This window comes from Sipha flava, unplaced genomic scaffold, assembly GCF_003268045.1.
Source record: "Sipha flava isolate LNK unplaced genomic scaffold, YSA_version1 168_pilon_pilon, whole genome shotgun sequence".
Taxonomy (NCBI): Eukaryota; Metazoa; Arthropoda; class Insecta; order Hemiptera; family Aphididae; genus Sipha; species Sipha flava.
This window is the reverse complement of record NW_020271871.1, coordinates 627,070-652,322: the sequence shown is the minus strand read 5'-3', so window position 1 is coordinate 652,322 and position 25,253 is coordinate 627,070. Positions and strand designations below refer to the sequence as shown.

Sequence of the window (25,253 nt, the reverse complement as noted above, 5' to 3'; positions counted from 1 at the left end):
ATAAATACTGAAGTTAATTTAATTTTATGAGTTGTTAAACCAAGCAATATTTTTTTTTGGAGAATCGATGTTTAGTATTCTTCACCGCCTTCGCCTTCACCTTCGACAGAGTCCATACCAACTTCTTCGTAATCCTTTTCCAAAGCAGCCAAGTCCTCACGGGCTTCAGAGAATTCTCCTTCTTCCATACCTTCTCCAACATACCAGTGGACGAAAGCACGTTTAGCATACATCAAGTCAAACTTATGGTCCAATCTAGCCCAGGCTTCAGCAATTGCAGTCGTATTGGACAACATGCAAACAGCACGTTGTACTTTAGCCAAATCACCACCAGGGACAACAGTTGGAGGTTGGTAGTTGATACCAACTTTGAAACCAGTTGGACACCAATCAACAAACTGAATGGTCCTCTTGGTCTTGATAGAAGCAATGGCAGCGTTAACATCCTTAGGTACAACATCACCTCGATACAACATACAACAAGCCATGTATTTTCCGTGACGTGGGTCACATTTCACCATCTGGTTGGCTGGTTCAAAACAAGCGTTGGTGATTTCAGATACAGACAATTGTTCATGGTAAGCCTTTTCAGCAGAGATAACTGGTGCATAAGTTACTAGCGGGAAATGGATACGGGGGTATGGGACCAAATTGGTCTGGAATTCAGTCAAGTCAACATTGAGGGCGCCGTCGAAACGAAGAGAAGCTGTGATTGAAGAAACAATCTGGCCAATAAGACGGTTCAAGTTAGTGTATGTTGGACGCTCAATGTCAAGATTACGACGACAGATATCATAGATGGCTTCATTGTCAACCATGAATGCACAGTCGCTGTGTTCCAGGGTTGTATGTGTGGTCAAGATGGAGTTGTAAGGCTCAACTACTGCTGTGGACACTTGAGGAGCGGGGTAGATGGCAAATTCCAATTTACTCTTCTTTCCGTAGTCAACGCTAAGTCTTTCCATCAATAAAGAAGTAAAACCAGATCCAGTACCACCTCCGAAAGAGTGGAAGATCAAGAAACCTTGAAGACCAGTGCACTGATCAGCCAATTTTCTGATTCTGTCCAAAACAACATCAACAATCTCTTTGCCAATTGTGTAGTGTCCACGTGCATAGTTGTTGGCAGCATCTTCTTTACCAGTAATCAATTGTTCAGGATGGAACAATTGCCGGTATGTTCCAGTTCTTACCTCATCTATAATCAAAATTTAAATTAGTTTCTACTAAAATGAAAATATTACACCAAAATCTTACCAACAACAGTAGGTTCCAAATCAACAAATACAGCCCTGGGTACATGTTTGCCAGAACCAGTTTCACTGAAGAAGGTATTGAAACTGTCGTCTCCACCTCCAATGGTCTTGTCAGATGGCATTTGACCATCAGGAGCAATTCCATGTTCCAAACAGTATAATTCCCAGCAGGCATTACCAATCTGGACTCCAGCTTGGCCAACGTGTACAGAGATACATTCACGCAGCAAAAATAGTTAATTGATAAAAAAATTTGACTTGGTTAAGACAACTCAAAGTAAACATGACATTAATGATTGATGAAAATGAGTTACAATAGATATTCTTTAAAGTACATTACAATTTATAAAGAATTGTAGACTATATACTGCAATCTAAATAGATTGAAAAATGTCCATTCTAATGAACATTGTTTAAAACAATAAAAAAAATATTTAAAATTATTATTCCCAAATCAAACAAGAATACACAATTGTACATAATACAATTGATTTGTATATAAATTAAAAATTAAACTTTCTTCACCAAAATATTTGTGTATATATATATATATATATATATACAAATAATAGATTTTAAAGAAAAATTATTATTAGGTATATAAATGAGTGAAAATTATACTTATTTAAAAAAAAAAGACTATAAAATGTATATATATTAAATTCAACCAGTCATTGGTATCGCAATATAACATTCCACCATTAGTGTTGAGTGAAAGCGCACATTGTTGTTTTTTATCACTATTTATTGTTTAACAAGCATATAAGATTGAAACCAATACTAAATTATTTATATTTAAATATTTTAAAAATATAATTATTAATATTTATCCTGATAAATAAACTGTTAAACTAAAATAAACTATTTAAAACAATAAAAACTAAAAACTACATTATTTTAAAAAAAAACCTTTTGTTCGTACAATCTTTCAAATAATATTTACTTTCATATTCTTTTTTTTTGTTAAATGTGTATTTTAAATAAACAGTTATAGTATATTGCAATATTATAAACCTAAAAGTACAATAGATATTATATTCATCCATGCTGCCTATGGAGTGAGAACAACGCTCACTTTATGAACATAAATAATATTGTATGTCAATATTGTATCAAGAATTATTTATAAAATTATAAAATTGAAAAGAATACATTTAGAATTGTGTGGATTGAATGTAAAAATAGAATCGGAGGAATCAAGAAATAATTAAACAAGTAATTTTCAAAATACCTTTGAGGTAATCACCACAAACCAATGACCAGTTAACAATGGAAAAAATTAAAATAAATAAACAAATAATGTTTGTATGGAAATAAATAAATAAAAGCTTAGTCTGAATTATTATATTTATTAAGTACAACTGGTTTAATTAAACTCATTGATGGGAATATAAAGTCAATAATATCATGACTAAAAATATATATTATATATTAATTTAAGAGTATAAATCATTTAAATTGTTTTTATTTATTTGATTTCTTTTATAAATAAAAAAATAAAATAATACCTAAAAACAAGTCTATCTGAATGGACATTCAGCACATACGATTAATAAATGTTAAAAAACGGCTAGGCGTTTTAGGGAAAAATGATTTGTCAATTTCAATAGACATTAGGTACTTACAACTACAAAACATAAAAACGATTCCGGCGCTAGGAGAATAAACTAAGTAGATACTTTAATATTAAAATACCAACCTATGAAAAAGTACCTAATACAAATTACTAAGGAACACGTTCTTATTGGATTTCAAATGGTTAATTTCTTTCGAAGACATGAACCAATTTAAACTAATAATTAAACAATGTGGATAAAAAAACCATGAGGCCCAATAAAGTAAAATAAACAATGATGACACGTCACACGAGACTCTCTGTTCATACACTAGATACAATATTAATCAAAAACATGACTTTCGAACATATACCATCTTCGTGCTCGTTGAGAATTTGAGAAAGTAGACTGGGAATACACGAAGAGGCAGAATTCCATTACTCGGTTTTCAAAGACGGCCGCACCCACCTAATAATCGCCCGTTGACGTACGCAAAAACACGAGTCAGATGAAAATCTAGTCCATTAGACGCTCTAGGCAACAATTAACGGGACTCTACAGCGAGATTGACGGCGAATAAGTCGTAAACGCAAAACCACGTTTCTCAGGTAAAACGCAAACGCCGACAAGATGGCGTAAAAACCGTTACACACAAGGGGGGACGAAAAAAATCCAAAACGCGACGACGGATCGAATACTAATTATATACGATTGTTTTACTTACCATTTTGAAGTTTGGTTATTTTCTTCAGTAGGAACGAATGAATAAAGGAGAAAAACTTGGAAGTTTTTAGGAGAGGTTTTTATGTCAGACAAGAAGCGTTCAAAGATACTTCGTACACGTCCAAACACAAAATGACGCCCAACGGCCGCTGCGTCCGTGTTGTATGTTCCGAAACAGACCTGCAGATCGACGATGCGCTGTTCGGCACACCGGCATTGCGGTGCCTACGCGGCGGCGACGGCTTCCTACCCAGCCCCACCTCGTCACAATCGCGGCCGCCGTGAATCATCGCCGTATGGCCGACGCACACGCAACCGTTTTCCACCGCCCCGCCACAACTCGACCAGTCACGGTTCAACCAAAAAGTTCGTTAAATTCCGTTTCCTCTCCCGCCTACCCGGCTCCCACCGACACCCTACGCAGCGTTAGCCATTGTTGTTCGTTTCACTTTGCCGCGCATTACGTTTTTCAAAACGCGTTCTTCGTACGGGTTCGTACGTCGTTCGTTTTCGTTTGTCGTTAACAAAAAATAAATGAAAAATTGTTTTCAAAATATTTCCCGTCGAAACCATTAGATTTCCGAACATTCGGTTAGGGTTCGCGCACCCTATTCGATTCACGTACTATTTTTTAACATGTCAAATCTATGATCGAACGCCGCGCAACGATCCCAAAAATTATGCCCGTGTAAGGTACGTGGAAACCGTCGAACCTATGAAGTCGGAATTTATAATTTTTTTTTCCATTTTTGTGACGTTAAACAAAAACACGACGCGCGATGACGCCTGGTTAGGTTAACATTACTAAGACTATTTTTACGTTCAAGATCGATTTAAAAGCCAACCAGTTAAAAACCATCCGTTTATCATCAGTTACGTTTAACAAAGCATAACTGACGAATAATAATTTTCCTTCGTTAACAGTCATAATTGATTCAAAATTGAAACTTTCACGTGTCTCCAAAAAAGTAAAAGCCAACACAACAACACAGGTCATATGTAGGGCATAATGGCAATAAAAATTATAAACATTGGGTTTAAATCCAACTCATATTGATTATCAACGGTACCTACCGTTCAATGTTCAAGAACAAATTCCAATATGATAACGATGAAATAATAATATTTTCAAAGCATTTGAATTTCTAATCTACTAAAATAAAATAATTCCGAATCTTGTAACTAAATGTATTTCTGATTTCATTAAAACTTGTTCAATTTAAAATATAACCAAAGTATGGTACAAGCGTCGAACAACTTGATTAGCTTTTCAGTCTACTAAACCTTCGAGGTGTAAGGTTATTTGTTGTTAGGTGAATGATATAAAAAAAGAACCTTGCATTCACAAAAATATGGTATTCATATTTTTCACACACTTATATATTTTTTTAATTTAAAGTTAGACGCAGCAAACCTAAACGATATTGTCAACATAATACATTTACGAAAACGTTTTTTATAATGACGTTACGTGTGGTGACTGATAATCGATTGACTATGCAATAATGACTACCATAATGCATAAAGAAAAACGATTGTTAGGCAAACATTTGAAAGCCGTTACTCACTATATTATTTAGGATTGGAACGTACACGACAAACAATAGTAGTGAACAACTTATTTTAATAAGTCGCATCGAAGTATTATTATAATAGTTCGTAATTTATAAGTATGTTATATTGAATGAGTCTAACAACAATCAGATTTTTTTTCAAAAGTTTCAATAGCTTTTTAGCGGACAAAAGAAAACTATCGAACAACAAGTGAGTTGTGTGTGTGTGTGTGTGTGTGTGTGTGTGTGTTCATATTGAAATACACTAAAAATGTAAAAATAATGCATACATGATACATATTATATTAATGTTATATTCAAGAATATACGTCAACATAGCTGGTCGCTACAACAGCACCAAACGCTAACATTTGTCAAAGTTTATTGAACTGTTCTTGGTAAGAATCTGGTCTACAGACATGTCGAGGAGGATGCCAAAAACCTCTGGAGAAAATAATCATTTATAATTAGACTCGTTTAGGTAAAAAAGAAGTTGTTGGTGCCTGGGATTAAACTCCTTTCGCTCTATTATTAATCACGATCATCTGCCCGTTGTCTACTTATCCAACGAACCAAAAATTAGAATTAAAAAATGTATACAAAATATACCGTGTCTTCATATATTTTTAGTAACTAATTGGTATTTATTTATATTAGTTTTTTAAGTGCCGTAACTATAATACAATCAACATCATCTTCAATAAAAACTAAATTATTCTTGTGTTTTTTCTAATTTGTCACGCTTGTTGATTTTGTTTCTTGATTGCGTTTAAAAACAATATATTATAATAGAAACACTTGAAACTATATATTGTCTTGCAAGGTTATTTTTCCAAAATGTTATTGCTATAATTGTAGTAAATAAAAAATATTATTTAGAAAAGTAATATAACAATAAGGTACATAATATACTATTACTCCTTAAAATAAAAATTATAATTTAATTTAATTTTATAAGCTATGAAATTAATTTTTATAAAAATAAAAAAATAAAACATAAGATAATAACTCTGATTGAGTTATTTTGCCACAATTGAATATTTTATGTAAAACATATATTGTAGTTCGGTACAAAAGTTAAAATATACATAAAATATTTGTTTAATAAAATAATAAATAACAGTAATAACTTTAAATGACACATTTTTTATTATTAATATAGGTACCTATACACGAAAATAAAAAATATAATTAAGATTTTCAACGTTAATAGTCATAGAGTACAGAGATAAAAACAATTCTTTAGCATTAGTCATTCAACTCATGGTTCACAGAATAAATAAAAATTGTATTTTGTGGTTTCAATACAATTAAAATTGCCCTGTTGTTTTTTAAATGAATAACAAAATATTTATATTATTTTTGGAATGATTCACAGGTAAAATATTAGTGAGTAATTATGAAACACTCAATGGATCATAATTTATAGTCTAAATTTAAAAATGTCATTTAATTATTCCTTAATTTTAAGAGAAAAAAAAATGTAAATTTAATGACAATTTATTACTAATATAATATTAGATTTAACATAAAAAAGTATATATATACATATGTAATTTTTCTTATCTTTTATTTATTCTCATTTTACATACGGACCGGATTAGTGTTCATTTTTTCATTTTTATGTAGGTCAGTGCAATTAAATAAAAATATGGGAATCCGTAATTTGTCATTGGTCATCGGAATAAATTGAATAACAATTGATATTTTTATCACGTATTAACTGTCGTTTTACGGGCCGTCTATAGAAATTGCTATCGCGTTTACGGGTGCAGGGAAAGCGAGATTTTATTTCTACAACTCGGCTGCGGGATTGCACAACGGATTGTCGAGTTTCACCGATCATTTTACTCAAGTTTTTTTATGTCCTTAAACGGAATGTTGTACAGCTGTCGTCTACGTAGTAGAAAAAAATGTCAGTATTCACCACCGACGAGGCAAATCGTGGACAGGCGGCGCACGTCATACGTATGCGCTACAAAGGCCGTACCCGATGTCCAAGAACAAACGGAAAAACTGCGTTATTCTTGCGGGAAAATTTGCGCTGAAAACGTCGCCCGGTTGTGAATCGTACGCGCGATATGCGTGCGGTATATGCTCGTCCCAACATCACCACACGACAACCGCCAGCGGTTAGGACGTCTCGGTCCGGTTCCCCGTCCTCGAGACGCTTTGAGTCGACCGGCAACGGATATAAAAAAAATAAAAAAAACGTACTTTGGTGGGCGCGATCAGGGCCGATCGCGGAAGAGGTTTTTTTATTTATTTTTTTATCTCGAATTTGTTTTTCACCTATCAACCTACGCACCCAACCGGACGGTGGAGTGCACAACGATTACGAAAATCTGACGATTTTCGGTCTCTCTCTCGCCAACCGATATGCGGTTTCGAATGTATGACGACGCGCATCCGGTGAACGCCCTACGTACGGCTTGCGCGGAGATCGATCCGTCTACGGAGTTCGGCTGGACGACGGCGGCGGCGGTGGCGGCGGCGGCAGCGATCCGAAAAGGTGCATGGAAGAACGGCCGGTTTGCGGATCGACTGCCGCTGTTCGGCACAGCTAAACAATTCCAAATATGGTCTGCGCGCGCCACTTCATTGCCGTAACCCCGCTGCTGCCGTTTTCCCACCAGCTCCTCGCACGCCTCTCACCTACACGGCATAGACCCTCGTCGCCGCCAACGGCTCTGGGTACCAAATTTAAATCGAAATACGTAAACGGTCTAAATTTGACCTATTATGATCTTTCCGATGGATATCTGTCACGTATAATAGAATAATAGAATTTCATTTAAATATTTTTCGGATCTATGCAATGTCGTATTTACCATAGGTTACCCGTGGTGCACGAGCCTGGGCCCCTCCACCAACTAATGGGGCCCCCGACCGATGGAGGTTCCGAAAAATATCATCTACGTTGTAGCATATTGGCGTAACTTTAAACAACTGAATATTTAACTGTAGACTTAAAAGTTATAATTCAAAAATAATACTTAATACCAAGGCTGGGCAAGTTAATAATATTTTTTTAACTCAATTAAGTTAAAAATTAAGTTAATGCACATGAGACTTAAATCAATTAAGTTAAAGATTAAGTTAAAAAGTATCGATCTTATTTAACATTAACGATAATGAAAATGGAAAAAAATCTTATTAGGCTCTAATTAGAGTAGAAAAATATACGTTTCTTTATTGGGATTGATTTAACCACTCCAATTTATGGTACTTTATATATAATTTGTTTTTATTAATTTTTCATACAAATCACATATGATAAATATAATTTTAAAAAAGTATCCTTTTCAATGTTCAATAATAGTATAGAAACTAAAAATAATTACTGCAGCTGAAAGTGTAGCTATAAAATTATACAGGCAATAAATGTATATACAGCAGATACAAAACATTCAAATAAACATATATTATTTAACTTTATTAAAATCTAAACAAATAAAACAATACAATGGACAGGTTAATCAAAATGTTGATCAGCTATTGAATTTCTTCTCTTATTCAATGATATTTAATAATATCATAAATTATGGAATAATTTTAATAATAGAGTACAATTTTTATTGGTATTTTAGTGTTATTTAGTCCAGTGGTTCTTAACCTTTTTTTCACGGCACACTATTATACATCAAAAGTTTTCGCGGAATACTCATGCACTTCACAAAAACTAAAACCTTCGCTACGCACTAAGATATCCAGTTGGGTTAAAACTGTACAATTTACCTACACGTGTATTCATTTATCTGCACAATTAATTGTGTACGCAATCCATACGCTACTTTTTCAGAATTAACAACTGACCTATCTTTTGAGAAATAAAAACAGCTGGCAGAAATTCAGGATACAGTAACGCGTAAGCGTTAAGATTGGGTCGCGATAAGTTTTTTGTTTAAAATTTTAAAAATTCATATTTATATATATATTATATAATATATGTCATATGATATTGCATAAAAATGTTTTCGAATAAACCCGAAACCGTATTATTTTATACTATTTTAAATTTGTAGAAGATTAGAATGAACACTTTTTCTTCAAACACTCATACTTAATTAGAAAAAAAATCCTCAAACCAATATGCAACACATACCACTAATCGTTAAATGTCGAACACATAGTGGAGGAGTGTAGACAATTTACCTCAATACCCACCGACCTGAACATGCCATCTAACATAGTAAAAGTACTTAGCGAAAAAAAAACTCTGAAAATAGTCATATTATTAAGAATCACAAATATTATATTAGTAAATCTCAATTTACATCTAACTTCACCTATATAATATTTCATATGTAATATCGTAATTTTAAATCTAACACCTAATACATCAAATATGTAACATCTAATAGCTAATAATATTTGCTGTTGAAGCCTCAATTTTCAAGTAAAAGAAAAAAAAGAATGAACAATCAAATGAAGTGATAGCCCGACTTAATTTATAAATCTCATTTACTTTTCATATACCTATAAACTGCATCGTATTAAAATGAACTGAGGTGAAGATATTTCGTGTGAAAACAGTCCAGGACAAATATCGCATTCATTTTTTTTGTGTATCAAAACATATACATTTTTCGGTATCATTACATGCATTTTACTTATATTAAAAATTAAATATTTCCTAAATACCTAAAAAATATAAATTTTGATTTATTCAGTTATAAAAGCACTTCTAAAATGGTATACATTAAACAATTTTAACTTTTTTATTTGGTTTTCATAGCTAAGGAAATTTACATGGGTCGCGAAAAATGTTTAGAAAAGAAAAGTGGGTCACAGGTCGAAAAAGGTTGAAGACTATTGTACTAGATGATGTTCAACTCAAAATTCAAATGCTATTAATATGACGGTTCTATCTTTAACGATAAATTTGACCAATAACAAGTTATCGACGTGCGTAGTTGTAAGGTTATTTGCAAAAGGTTATTATTACATTTCTGTGATAAAATAATATCGTTGATACGTTTTTGAACAAAGAGGTAGGTCTAAAAAAATATCGTCTTCTTAAAAAAAAATTTTTACATATCGATGGCATTTTATTGAAAGGGCGTATACCACAAAAATCGAAAAATGAGTTTTTGGTATCAACATTTTCAGAAAAAATAGGCGCATAATCTATAATATTGAGATGGTTAAAAATATTAGGAATTATTCTCAATATAGCGGATATAAGTTATCCAAACGCCCTAAGAATATATAAACATTTTAACGGAGAATTTTAAAAGGGCGTATACTACTACTTTTAATTTGACATAGTTATATTACTATTATATTTCTTGTTTTTAAATTATTATAATATTTTATAATTATTTTTAAAACTATTAACAATATTAATTGTTTTTTATAATATGATATTATTAGTAAAAGAAATTAAAAATAATTTTGTTTTGATTGCTTTCCAACCATTTTAAATAAATTAATATACAAATAATAATATTATTATATAATTATTGTTGACTATTATTGTTATAATAAAACAATGAATATTATAAGTTGTACAGAGGCTTTCAAAAAATTTGTAATGTTAAAAGGGCGTATACCACACGAGTGCATTTTTAACGTATGGGCGTTTGAATATATATGCTATAAAAGGGCGCATACCATGACTACTATCACTTTGGATGATAATAAATATAATTCACATATGTTTAAGCATTTGAATGATAATTGTTATCAAATTATCAACATGCCTACTTTATGAAGATATATCCAAGATCAACCGACCTTAACGGTATCATTTTTAAAAACACTATTTTGTTCCTCCTGAACAATTTCAATTATGTGGTATACGCCCTTTCAACAAAACACCATCGATATGATATACACTAATAATTGTATTGTTATTATATTTGATTATTTTACATAGAAATATGAGTGTAAAAAATACGAATGTTACTGGAAAAAATTGGTTTTAAGAAAAAATTAAATTTTTTGACATATTAAACATAATGGCTTACCTTTGTTTTCGACGAAAAAGTATAAATCAACCCAAAAAAACGATGTTCATTACAAATTTTTCTTTTTTAGTTGCCATAATGTTTGGATTTACTTGTAAAATGAAACTATTACAAACGCAAACGTCACACGTACGGGCATAATCACGGTGTAATACTAATTGCTACAAACCCAAAGTAACTATGACCATAGATTAAATATATTTAAAATTTTAATTTTTAAATATATATAAGTATATTTAATTTATCCTATGACTGAGTAGTGCAGCCATTATTATCTTCAACTCCGATAAGATAATAATAACAAGTTTATAGATTAAACTAACTATATAACTATATAGAATAAACATCAACTATTAACGATTAGATTAGATTTTATTAATAAAGAAAAAAGAATTGAATAGTATTGAAAATTGTATGAAAAATTTTATTGAACAAAAATAAAACATAAAAATTAATCACCTTTCTGCGGGCCATAAAAAATTGCTTCACGGGCAACATGTGGCCCACGGGCCCCAGGTTGCCGACCCCTGCATTAGATTATCAAACATTTTAATAATCCGGAATAATTTTCAAGGTAAATATATTAAATAATTTAATAATAAGTACATTTTTCCAAATATATTTGAATAATTTAACATTTTTGTTAAAAGTTTGTAATTTAATCAGTCCAGACTGTGTCTATGAGCTCAAACATTTATAAAATTATATATAATTTTTTTTCCTTAAATTAAATTAATAATCTCTTCAAGTTAAATCCATATTTTTTGATTATTCGTGCTATTTATAGCGTATGTTTTGGAGTTTTATGTGCATATTTAAGAGCTAAAAAGTAAAATTTTTAGTGTTACAACTTCCGAGCCCTGCATATTACACATGATATGTATATACATTGATAATAAATACTATTAAGTATATATAATCAATGGTATATATATTGGAGGAAACTCAAAACGAGATAGTGTAAATTTAATATATTTGGCTGTGGAAATAACTAGAATGGAAATGTTTATTATCTAAAATTAAAAAATTTTATAATTTCCTATAGGGATTTTAATATTGTTTGCATACGTATAACCTAACCAGTAAATAAACGTTTATATATACTTTTATATATTATATACGTTTAAATAATGTATAATGGAAATATCACGTTTTGTTATGACATGAAATGAGATTCTATACTAATAACATGGGAAATACAGCGTTTTGGTATGAACATGGCAGTAGAACGTTTTGACTTGGTATAAAAATAGGCAATAACACGTTTTAAATATAATAGCGGTTTTAAATCGATTTTTTTTTCATAGAAATAACCGAAATTTTAGGCCAGATTTGAATTCCTCGTGTTTTTTAAACTAGAACCGATGTTTATCTCGATTTTCAAATTTTTTTTAATATCACGTTTTGTATTATCGTCCTTTTATTGCTATGTCACATTGTTGTCGGCGACGTGAACCGTACATAATAGCATTGATTATAAATACTAATAAATAATCAATGATAATTGTATTACTAGGTATTATATTTTCGAATATATTGGTAATATCTAATAATAATTTTTATACAAAAAAATGTACAATCCCATCGACCGGCTTCTTCGTTATCGAATGCGTGCGTGTTTTGGACTGAAATATCTATTTATATTTTATAATATTTACAATATCATATCTGTATATAATTGTAAATTATATTTGTTATTATATTTGCACTCGTATTCAGTCTGTCGCAGTGGTAGTGTCATTAAACATTTGTTCTCAAAATGCCAAAAATAAGATTAATTTTTACTTTAAATTTAAAATCACAATTTCTTTTTTTTAAATATGTCGATGAAATTGGAAAAGTGTTTTATACAATATGTAAATCAGTATTTTCAATAGAACACGGTGGACTTGCAGATATAAAATAACATACTACAAAAGTGAAAAAATCATTTATTGGCATTATCAGCTGCATCAAAACATGAAGAGGTAACTGTTTAGTTTAGTTGACTTTCTATTTTTTAAAGTATAATCCGAGTGAATTCACTGACGAATTTATACGTTCCGCGACAATAAGAGATATTCGAATTTCGCACAGTTGTACATATATATTATAATAATGATCAGGGCCGGTCAGTTAACTACAAAATAGGAGGCCCGTGTGCTGTAATTATATTGGGCCCCTTCCTACGATTTATTTTTGTTCAATTTAAGTATCAATTTTTTTAGGTTTTAAAATACGTTTCACATCAATTAGTGTATGATATATGTATATATATCAAACTAAATACCTATAACTGTTGTATATTATACTTCACTACATATTTTTGGAGTAAATTTATTAAAGTAGTTTAGGTAGTTATGCTGTACACCTACTCAAATACTCAATGAAGTATTTGTTAAATAAATATTATATTATTCTAAAATATTATAACAACCTTACCTGAATTTTAAAAAAATTTCTTATTATTATTAAATAATTGAGTGTTTGTAAAGTGTAATTTATTTTAGGCTGGGACTAGAAGGCCCTCAAATTTATATAAGCCTGGGGCCCGTGTGCGCGACACACTGCACACCCGGTTTTTGGGGCACTAGGACTGGTGCTAAGTATTTTGGCGCTCCGTGTATATAAAAAAATGCCGCCCCTTTCAATAAATGGTTGCCATATAATTAGTACATAATTATTTATACAAAATTAACAAAATTAATTACAATATGGGTTATATTGTAGGAGGTCAAAATATAAAATTTCGTCTTCCGAAAACTTAAAAAAAGAAACTGGGAAATTTAAATAATTATAAGAAGATTGAATTAAAACACAATAATACCTTTATTTAATAAAAATTAGAAAAAGTACAAATAATCAATTCATTTATATCAGTGTTTTACTTTTTTGAAATATGTTTAAGATACTCTGACACTCATTATCACATCTATTAATTATAACTTAATAATTATTTTTAATTTTCAATTGTTTTCACTTATTCAAGTAGATTATTTGGTAATTTTTGATATTCATTTTTTAGAGTGTTTAGGCCATTTTAGCTTTTTTTAGGGAATTTTTAAGTTGTTTTAAAGGTCATCAACATCCTAACCCTGATTATTATTATTAGAAACAAAATAAATTTATTTATTTATTGAGAAAACATTTGTAAGTATGTTAAAATATGTATAAATTATGTTCTGCACTTTAAACCGAATTATAGAAATACAAATACTAATCAAATTATGTACATTTAATTTAAAAAAAACTGCTAGGGGCTTGAACTCCCCTTAACATTTTTATCTATTTGCGCAACCAAATACAATGTATGAAAATAATACATTTTTACAAAACAATAATAATGATGAAATGGCCAAAAAAATATTTGGTAATAAACAACAAAAAAACAACGCTTTGGCACAGACCAAAAAAGCTTTGAGCCTGATCAGTGGCGTATTTAGAAACTTATTTGGGAGGGGTGTCATACCTAATAATGAAATAATTTTATAAATTAGTATAAAATGTTCTTTATCAACTTATTGTTTAAATACTAAATAATAATAATAATAATTAATAACTAAATTAAACGTACGATCGTATTACAAGAGCGTATTTGAATTGAGATCATGGGGGGGGGGGGGAAACTAATTTTTCTTCAATACAAACTTAAAAATAATTTACAGTTCATTGCTGTGGCATTCCCACAGTGGGGAGGGGGGTTCGGGTCCGGACCCCCCATTTAATTTTCTACATACTCAATGGTTTAAAGTAAATAGTATATAGCAGGGTGGCAAACTTATGGCACGCATGCCGAAAATGGCACGTTGACCAAATTTTAATGGCACGCACAAAAAATTGAAAGTGTACAAAATTGAAAAATTGTACAAAAAATAAATTTTACTATTTATAAAATGTTAGTTGTAAAAAATTCAAATAAACAAATCATATATGTTTTAAAAATGACAATATTCCTTATGCTTTTATATTTTTCGTCAATCTGTGTTCGTGAAAGCTTATTCGCCATAAAAAATGTAATTAAATCGAAGGAAAGAAAGGTTTTAACCAACGAAACAATTGCTGCTTACTTTTCACTAAGAATGACTAAATTTAATAAAAATAATGTAATAAATCTGTAATTTTGTTTATAGTCTTAGAAAATATAATTTTCTTTGGGCACGAAAACGATTTTCAAAAGCTGAAAAGGAAAAATTTGGTACTTGAACCTAAAAAGGTTCGCCACCCCTTGTATATAGTGTATTTTAATTTCCCATTATCTTCAATATACAAAGTTTACAGATTATATAATATACCTATAATGTATAAACCAAGTTTAATTCATACTGATTTTTTAATATTTTTTATTATTGTTAATTAAATAATGTATTTTTTTTATAACATTTTACTACCAAATAAAAATTAATTTTAAATTATAGTACCTACCTATTATAGTAAACATTTGTGCAGAATATGTGTGTGTGAGTGTCGTGCGGTCGATTGTTATTATTATTATCCAATTACAATTTAATTATTAATGATATTAATATTTTTTTTATATGTATATTTTTTTTCATTGTACTTTAATACTCTATTGATTAAACAAACTAAAATTATTATATAAGTGATATGTTTAAAATTTGACGTTTTCAAATATTTTTTTTTTCGGGGGAAACCCCCATAACCAGCATCCCCTCTTCCCCGATAAATACGCTACTGAGCTTGATACAAATTAATGCAATAATTACATAGCATTTTAAAAATAAAGTATTAATTTTAAAGTTTTGTACATTGAAAATCAAGAATTCGTTTTGTTAACAGCCTAGATAAAATATCAATGAATTCACACGTAGGTTACGTACATTCAAAAGTTAGGCCGCGCGCACATTGAATGCGTTTTCGTACGAATTTGATTCGTGTGAACTTGTACGTACACGCACGAACCATCCCAGCCTACCAAATACTATGCGAGCGCGCAGACTGGGTTTGAGGTGTTCGTACGGGGGAAATGGATTATCAATTGCGTGCCAGGATGTCACGAATGCGATATCACCGAAACACTGACTATTTTACGGAACAAAACGTGTTCAGTGTGCACACCTAATTCGTACGACAAGTATTTGTACCTTTTTGGTACGAAACGAATTCGTATCCAATGTGCGCGCGGCCTTAAAGTCGGACTTCGGGAAATATTTTTAATTTTTAATTTTATTGAAATAATTTATCTACTTAATATTAATAAAAATTGTACAATTATTTAAAATAGAAAAACACTCACCAAATAAGAAAATGGCGTGTTGATATATTAAAAAATATGTGCATCACCCACCCTATATTCGTTGTCTTTAACAATTTCCTGGCGAACAGTTAAAAGAAAATCTTTTAAATTGTTTGTACAAATGTACAGTAAAAATATGTACAGTCTAGACTATGTATTGTTGTCATTCGGCACAAGCAAACTATTTTTATCGCTGATAAAAAATGTTTATGTACAATAATTATTATTGTACATACTTTTTTGGAGAACTTTATCTGGAAACCGTAAAGATAATCGTGAATTGCGCCGAACAAGGCTAGCGGCTATCCCATATTATATTATATATAAATAGGTACTTTTTTAATTATACATAATAGATAATAATAATACATATGACACAGTACCAGTCAAAATAATAAAATATGCATTATTTTGGATTTAGAATAGGCAAATATATTGATTAATGATAAAAAATACGTATTTTTATTTATAAACGATGCCGCCTCTAAAATTCCAAAAAAAATTTGACGTCCTGTACGGTCGCACGTGCCTTCGGCCGACCATGATAATGATTACTGATTATTAACGATTATAATAATTTATTTTGATCAATGGTTTGCACATCATCTCTTAAAACAAATTTATATTAAAAATATGACATGTGCTTGAATTAAGACTGAGTCAGTAGTCTTAAATGTGCTAGCTCCTTTCACCTTGTAACAAATTTGTATAGAATTAGAAATTATCAAAATTTTAAATTTGGTTAGAAAAATCGTACCTATTTTAACATATTATTTACATTACATATAAGTATAAATATTTTATTTGTATTTCAAAACTTTTGCATAGCGCACATTTAATTTGTTTATTTTATATTATTCAATGTATTTAGTTTTATGTAACTTTTAAATATAATATACATGCGTAATCTTAATTTTTAATGCATCATCAATATCAAAATGAAATTTTTCATGTAGAGACCTAATATGCCTTTAAAAGTTATAAATCACATTTATTTCGTTTTTTGAAGTTTCCCGTATTTTTATTTTATTTTTATAGTTACCCTAAACTAGGGTATATTGGATGACTCACAACTCACAATCACAACACTCATAGTAGTCGCATGATATTATAACGTTAAAATACAATTGTTTATTGCCGTTTCTATAGTAATAATATAACTTCATTTTTATCTGATATGTTCTTAGTACTGAAACGGTTAAAATATTCAATAATGCATAATTGTACAGTTATTTTGTACTTCACGTTGAAAAATTACTTAATATATCATTATATACGGTACACAATTACCGGTGTACCACGGACTGTTGTAACAGTTACGTGATATTATTCTAAATACTATATTATTTTAACCTGAATAATCTGGGACGCGTTAAGGGGGGTCAAAGGGGGCAATTGCCCCCGGGTGCCGTAGTATTTTAAAAGTAAGGGGGGCGCCCTTATCTGCACTTAATATGCTACCTGTACCCAGTGGCCCTGTAGAAAAAATGTTGTCCCAGGGCGCTGAAATGTTTGACACGGCTCTGTGAATAATGGAACATAATACTTAAAAAATCCCTTATTTTAACATGAAATGAAATCAAAACTTATTGTATTATCTATATAATATTTATTACTAAAATATTTAAAAAAAATTAACAAACATAATTTGTAAGCACTAAGTAGTTCTTTCAATTATAATATATAATAATAATAATAATAACGTTATTTTTACTAATTTACCTCATTCAAACTTAGAAATATAATTTATTAAAACAATTTAGGTATAATGTTTAAATTAAAGCAAAATTATATTTTTGACTTCAACATCGTATGGAAGGATAACTACTTAAGTTAATTAGAATTAAATATCGAAATATATTACTAAATATTTTTTACAAATACTCTAAATTATTATTTTACATGTAAATAAAATATTTTAACTATTTACTTTTTACCTTCATCGATTTCATTTCAAAGTATTGTTAAAACACAATTAATAATTTTATTCGTATAATATTTGAATATTCAAACTTAAGAATACTTTTTGCTTTTAAACGTAAAATGTACATGATGTGGAATGTATGGAATATTATCATTATTGTTTATGAAGAAAGTGTCACCTGTAAATAATGTTGCTAAATTTTTAAATTTTTTTTATGTAAACGTTAATTTCATTAAAAAAAACTTATAACAACATATTACAGATTGAAACATGCAAAGATTAAAAATAAATGATCATTGTTCATTAAATATTTTATTTTTAAAATTTATTTTAGCTATACGATGTGTTTGGAGTATGCCTCTACAACCCTTAAAAACCTGCCAACACCGCAGAATAAATATATGGCAACATCCTCTCGGACAGGAGACCAGTGCATGACCAGAGTCAGTGGCATAATTGTGTGAGGGCAAGGGGGCAAATGCCCCCTTTGACCATTTTTTCAGAGGTAAAGGTATAATGTTGCCCCCCCCCCCAGATAATCCAACAGTACAAATAGCACCTTTTATTAATGAATTCTTATGGGTATTATTTAACAATATTGGTACCTAGTACATGCTACCTACAATTTATGTTTATCTAAACCATAAAATGAGTTAAAAGACTTATGTAAAATCAAACAATTAGATATAGTGTATAAGATACATACAATGAAAATATGTTTTAACTGGTGAGGGGGAGGGGTGTCAGGGTTTTGGTAATAATAAATTTATTACATTGCCCTCCCTAGGTATTTTTCCAGTTACGCCACTGCAGCGCGTGATAATGATTGTTGATAGTGACTATTTCGCTGAATCATGTTCAATCATGGCACAGAGAAATTATAATTTTCCTTGTTCCATGCTCGTTTTGTTTACATGAATATGAGAGTGCACTCGGTGAATCATCCGCACGCCCAAACTCATTTTCTAACTGTATCGTTTAAAAATTTTGTCGTTGTATTATTGCTGGAGTTATAACATCTAACTTATGCTTACCGGTTGGTTGTTTCGGTTTTCGTCCACTGATCATTTATTGTTTTGGTTTTTCTAGTGTTTACTCCCATACTACTCCTCGTCCCAACGTCCTGCTGCGGAATTTGGAGTTGATCGATTACACGCGTTTTTCCGCCGCCATTGCGAGTGCACTGCCTTTGGGAAAAAGCGGACCGTGCACGATTCTTTTCTAGCATTCGGCTACTCATTTGGTGATGATTGGCCGTACCAGCTTAAAGTACGTATTAGTATTAGTCTGCTTTTTTTTTTTTTTTGTGTCGCCCATCCGTCGATGGCTAGGCACTATTGTTTTGGTTTCCTTTATTTTGTCTGGGTTCCTTTGCGTCTATAAATATCTGCTTAAGTCGCATGTAGGTCTCAATGATGCTCTGATGGACGGATTTGATTACGCTGATCGGTTGAGTATTACCTTGATAGTGCGGAACAAATTTCTTTGGACTGGCCCACTGATTGCTTGATATATATTCATTACTCTCAATGTTGTTAATTTCGTATATATTTTGTTGGAACGAATTAATGACTTAATGTGTTTAATTTTTCAATATATACAAATTTGTAACTGATTCAGTGTATTGAAATTAATCATATGTAACAATATTCTAATGATAAAATAATATAGAAATAAATAAATGTTTAGCCTGGAGTAGTATTATATTTATAAAGTTCAACCGGTTTCAAATTGAGTGGTGTGTACAAAGTCAATAAAAATGCGACTCATATATTGTATTGAATTTGAAATATTTTAATTTCATCCTAAAGTATAACTTATTTAGATCATATTGGAATTTTATAATATACTAATTAAACTTTTAAAACTGATAAATGTATCTACCTGTTATTAAAAAGAAAATTTTTATATGTTACCGGCAATATGGATAATCCAGTAATAAACATAATATGAGCTTTGCCTAGGTATTATGTCAATGGTGGACTAGGCAATATGAAGAAAACAAACAAAACTAGACATTGCTAACTACCAACGACTTTATTTATCGTTTATCATTAATATGCGTTTACGATTTAACGTAATAAAGATAAATACTTTTTTACTACTATATTAATAATTCTGAGATACAATATTGAACGTACTAATAATTTTATTACAATATCGTCATTTTCGTGTCTCATTTTGAAGTCAAATTTTTATAACAAACTACAACATTTTTTTTTAATAATGTTGCCATTAATACTAGTTTTTTATTTGATGAAGAGTATAATGAGTTGATAAAAATTCAATTCTTAAGAATTGGCCAAGGATTTTTAAAATGTGTTTGTAAGTCCAAGTATCAAAATAAAAAGTGTGTTAGCCTTAAAAATAACATTTTGTGTACTTAAAAATGTGACTTTTCTACAATATGTAATATTAAGTAAATAGTAGTTTAAGTAAAATATTTATATAATAATAATAATATAATAAAAGATAAAATTAAATTTTGTCCGTAATATGAGTAATATTGTATAATAATTATAAGAATCTTAATGTAATATAACATATAATAAAATGTTTTGTACTTTGCCTAATGCCTATATTTTATAAAATACTTAGGTTATATGTAAAATAATATTGAAAATCATATGTTTTATTTACATTGTCTAAAATGGGTCTGAAATTAGCGTAATGCCTAGGCATTATGCAAAATACCTGAATTATCCATATTGCCGGTAACATATGTATACACATTATTCTTTAAGAAATTACCAAGTTTTTTTTCAATTCATGATATTTTAATAAAATGCATTTTCTTATATTCATTTACTAAATTTATATGATAGCGTTAAAACAGTTTAAAATTTAACCGTTTTAAAATTATTTAAAACAGTTTAGCTTAAACTAATTTTAGATGTTTATATACAAATATATACTAAATCGGTTTAGCTAATATTTTATAAACCATTTTAAAATTAATATTTTTACTTTATGACTTTGGTCGTTTGTTCCAGGAGGATATCTGATAAGTAATATATTGATTCATAATATATTTTCATAATAAATTTATAATTTTGCATTTATTGTGTTCTTATTAAATTATTAAGTTATACAAATAATAATATATAAAAATTAATATAATTAAATAATAAATATATAAAAACAAAATCTGATAAGTGATAACTGATAACATGAATCACAATAATTGTGATAAACGTATTAATGCAAAACATATCCCGCGTTTATATGTACATTTAATAATCCGGTTTGAGCATATAAAACGGTTTTAAATTCTTAAACTACATAGCGCGAGCGTTTTAACTTTTAAAACGGTTTAATTTCAAACCGTTTTAACGCTATCATATAAACGTAGTAATTGTTTCAATAATATTTTGTATTAAATAAAATTATATGTATTGAACAGTCTTTGGCATCTCGGTTGAGACCTTTCCTTTTTTTTTTTTTTTATTCTTTTAAACTAAACTAACTGACTTTATAAACTGTTAATAGGATTTTTTTTTTTACGTTGTCTGAATATTATTAATTGTGGGATGTACATTTTTGGTATTTCTTTTGAAAAATTGTAGGCATGCTTATCTACGAATATGTACAACTAAAAATATATTCACTGATGTATCTTATTATTATTTTATTTAAATAATTAATTTTTAGGTTTTTAAAAAAAAAAAAACAATACTGTTTAATTTGAGTATGTTATACTTAAACATATTGTTAAAAATATTTGTTTAATAATTGTTAATTAAAAAAGTATAAATATATGATTGAATTATTTATTATTATTTATATATGACATTAAACAATTTAATTTTTAAAATAAAAGAATTTAGTGGGTTTTATAAAAAATGTTAATGTAATATAAAAGAGGGAGAGTAGTCACTGTTTGACATATACTGACATAAGAGAGGGCAATAAAAAATGCTAAAAAATGTGCAGACTTAATACTTGAATATTCTCATGATATTATTGTTTAATAAACTTAATTATAATACTTTGTAGTATATTTACATTTTTATAACTTTTGATTGAATGGATATATTTTTATATGCCAGGGACAAATTTATGGAGGATGACAACATGGTGATTGTCCCTTTCCCCATTGAGCTTTTTTTTATAACATGGATTCATTTAATATTTTTGATATAGGTATAAAGTGATAAAAATATAATAGTAATAATATTCCTATTTCCTCCCATTAAACAAGCTTGACCTGTCCCTGATGTATTTTAATTATTCTGCTCATAATAGCATGTATTGAAGTTTTTAAAAGAAGAAAATGGCATTATTCAACCAAAATTTATAGAAAATTAATTTATTAGGTATATATTAATTAATATTTTTAACCATGTCTATAATGTTGAACTTTATAATTATCTATTTGATATTAAAACTACAATTAATTTTTGTATTTCCTAAGTATGTTCTTTATTGCTAGACTACTGAGATTATTGAGTAATTTTTCCATCAAAAATATATTTTTAAATATAATACAGTTCTATGTTAGATATTACATTTTTTTTTAAAAATTTATTATATTACAATTATTAAAATTTTTTGTTAGTAACAATAAGAAAAATTTACCTAATTAACCTTTTTTTTTTTTTTTTAGGTTTACATTAGTCAAGACGTAAATATTGTACCAAGTAATAATGAATCGAACATCAACAAAAAATAATTGTTTGCATAATTGTGATAAATGCAATAAATCATATAAGAGATTATATCATTTAAATGTACATTATACAGCAGTGCATGGTATTATTATTGAAAAAACTCAAAATAATGCTCCAAAACAAAAAATAAAACGTAAGAAAAGAAAAGCTACTAAGAAATATTGCATAATTTGTTGTAGGACTTACAGCTCTATACCTAGTTACAAATATCATATGAAAAAGTACCATGACGGCGTTGATATTAATGAACAATTAATAAAAGGGCAAGAACCATTTACATGGTATAAAACTAAAACGACTGATCATGATCAATCTGATGATAATTTAAGACATCAAGATAAAGAAATATCACAAGAATTAAAAGATAATAAAATTATATGTAATCTATGTAATTCTAGGTTTCCAAATAAAAGTCAATATAAAGAACATCAAAAAATACATTTAAAAACTGATACATCTGATTCGAGTGAAGTATCATTTATGAGACTTGAAATGAAAAATAATGGAAGTGATACAAATCCTAAAATCTCTTATGACATTGTTTGTGAATTGACATGTAATTTTTGTCTGTCTAAATTTAAATCAGTATCAAAGCATGAAGAACATGAAAGAATATGTGCAGTTAATATGGCTAAAAATGTTGAATCCCATAGACTCTGTCAATCTAAGTTAACTAATGTAGACGAAATGAAAGCAGTTGAATTGACTAAAGATATTTACATTTTATCAAAAGATACTGGAAAGCGTACCGAAGCCCATATGAAAGCATTATTTGAATTTCAAATAAATCAAAGAAAAATTGATTGTGAAATTTGTGGAAAAGGTTGTGACCAACTTCAGCACTTGGAATATTATCAGTGGTGGAACCCCAGTTGAACTAAGTTAATTGTAGACCACAATTGCTATGAGCAGAAAAAGATTTATGAGACTATTGAACTTACTAAAATCCAAAATAGTTGAAGTTTTGCTTTTATGTATAATATTAATCAAGTTAATGATTTGTACATCTTATAGCATATTTATATGATATTTTTAAAGGTTTACAATTATAGAAATATATTAAATATGTATCCCAAGCAGATAAATCAGGTGATTGTCTAAAAGAATGAAGATGGATAGTAATCATTTGTGGAAAAACCTTGTATTATATGTTATTAACTATTAAGAAATCCCAAACTAGCTAAGATCACTATATTTAGTTGATAAGATGATGTGTTATACCCACATATGTTGTCCGTTTTACAACAAACAAAATAGAAAATCTATGTTCAGTAAAACCCAATTGTGAACTTTAATGGAGTAAACTGACCTAGATTAAATTTATCGGTAGAACATTGTCTGTGTCTTGATTTTCTACAATATTTCAATATTAAGTATGTGTTTATATATTGTAATGTTTCCTTGTAAGTTTAATAGAAGGTTAATTTACTTATATGAAAACTAATGATACAAAATTAGTTTTACTGTGATTTACTATTTGCTATTAATGGACGACACTAGTGCTTATCAGATTTAGTGTTGAATTTAACTCTTTTGAAGTCATTTTGGCATTGATATAGGAAATTGTTCCTAAAAATAATGAATGTTTATAGAGTTAGACAAGCAATTAAAGGACTTACATGAAATTTTGCTATTACAGCATTTGTCAATTTGCCAATTTATTTGTTCTATATGTGTATATTAATATATGTGATGTATTTTGGAATATACTTATAATAAATAGGAACCTGTTACAGTGAGTTTGTAAGACAGAGATAAGACACATAGGTAATTCTACTAATAGCATAGTAGAATATATTATAATAGTAATGACAAAACAATAAAATATTTATACATTTTGAACTTATTCTGTATTAATTGGTTGATTAATAATAATAATAATTTTGTTTGTGATTTTGAGTGTAATTTATTTTCATTATAATTGTATGAAAAGCTGAACCATGTAATTTTGTATCATGATAATGATGTATTTTCAACGAAGTATAATTGTTGATTATAAATATAATTATAATTTTCATTTAATGGAAATATTGCCTCTTATTTGTTCGTTATCAAAATTGTCTTGAATAAAGATACAGAATATTATAATAATAGTTAAAATTAAATTTCATATTTGCAATTTTTTCTTGGTAGTCAATAAATTAATATGTATGTATTTTAATATAATTTATTTTATAATTTAAGACTGTAATTTCATAATTGAATTTTTTTTTACTTGAAGGCTAGTGTTGTATTAAATGACTATTATACATAAATCTTGTTACTGCCTATGTAATTGTACCTGATATGTTACTCGTGAATAATAATGAATACTTATAATATTTTAGCGATTTAAATTATATAGATATACATTGATGTAAAATTAA

General features: G+C 28.9%; 2 protein-coding genes across 4 annotated transcripts; one reads left to right on the top strand and one right to left on the bottom strand.

Annotated features, from left to right (window-relative positions):
• Position 1: 1 nt before the first annotated feature.
• Positions 2–3,678, bottom strand: LOC112679782 (tubulin alpha-1 chain). The gene is made up of 3 exons (XM_025549697.1): positions 3,537–3,678; positions 1,258–1,480; positions 2–1,198 (listed from the first exon to the last, which is right to left on the bottom strand). Exons 1-3 carry the CDS (start codon positions 3,537–3,539, stop codon positions 72–74), a joined length of 1,353 nt encoding a protein of 450 aa, XP_025405482.1. The 5' UTR covers positions 3,540–3,678; the 3' UTR covers positions 2–71.
• Positions 3,679–18,703: 15,025 nt separating this feature from the next.
• LOC112679795 (PR domain zinc finger protein 5-like) lies at positions 18,704–24,221 on the top strand. Of its 3 annotated transcripts, none has more exons than XM_025549717.1 (3): positions 18,704–18,722; positions 19,307–19,486; positions 22,824–24,221. In XM_025549717.1, exon 3 carries the CDS (start codon positions 22,864–22,866, stop codon positions 23,761–23,763), a length of 900 nt encoding a protein of 299 aa, XP_025405502.1. In that variant the 5' UTR covers positions 18,704–18,722; positions 19,307–19,486; positions 22,824–22,863; the 3' UTR covers positions 23,764–24,221. The 3 variants fall into 3 exon arrangements, with proteins under 3 accessions (XP_025405502.1, XP_025405501.1, XP_025405500.1); XM_025549716.1 differs by lacking the exon at positions 18,704–18,722 and adding an exon at positions 19,037–19,253; XM_025549715.1 differs by lacking the exon at positions 18,704–18,722 and having other exon boundaries at positions 19,037–19,486.
• Positions 24,222–25,253: the final 1,032 nt, after the last annotated feature.

Bases quoted from the DNA above. Each gene is read 5' to 3' on its own strand.
- LOC112679782 (XM_025549697.1), bottom strand. The intron at 1,199-1,257 runs GTAAGATTTTGG...TTTTGATTATAG, and splicing joins TTTGGAACCTACTGTTGTTG to ATGAGGTAAGAACTGGAACA.
- LOC112679795 (XM_025549717.1), top strand. From the start codon at position 22,864: ATGAATCGAACATCAACAAAAAATAATTGTTTGCATAATTGTGATAAA.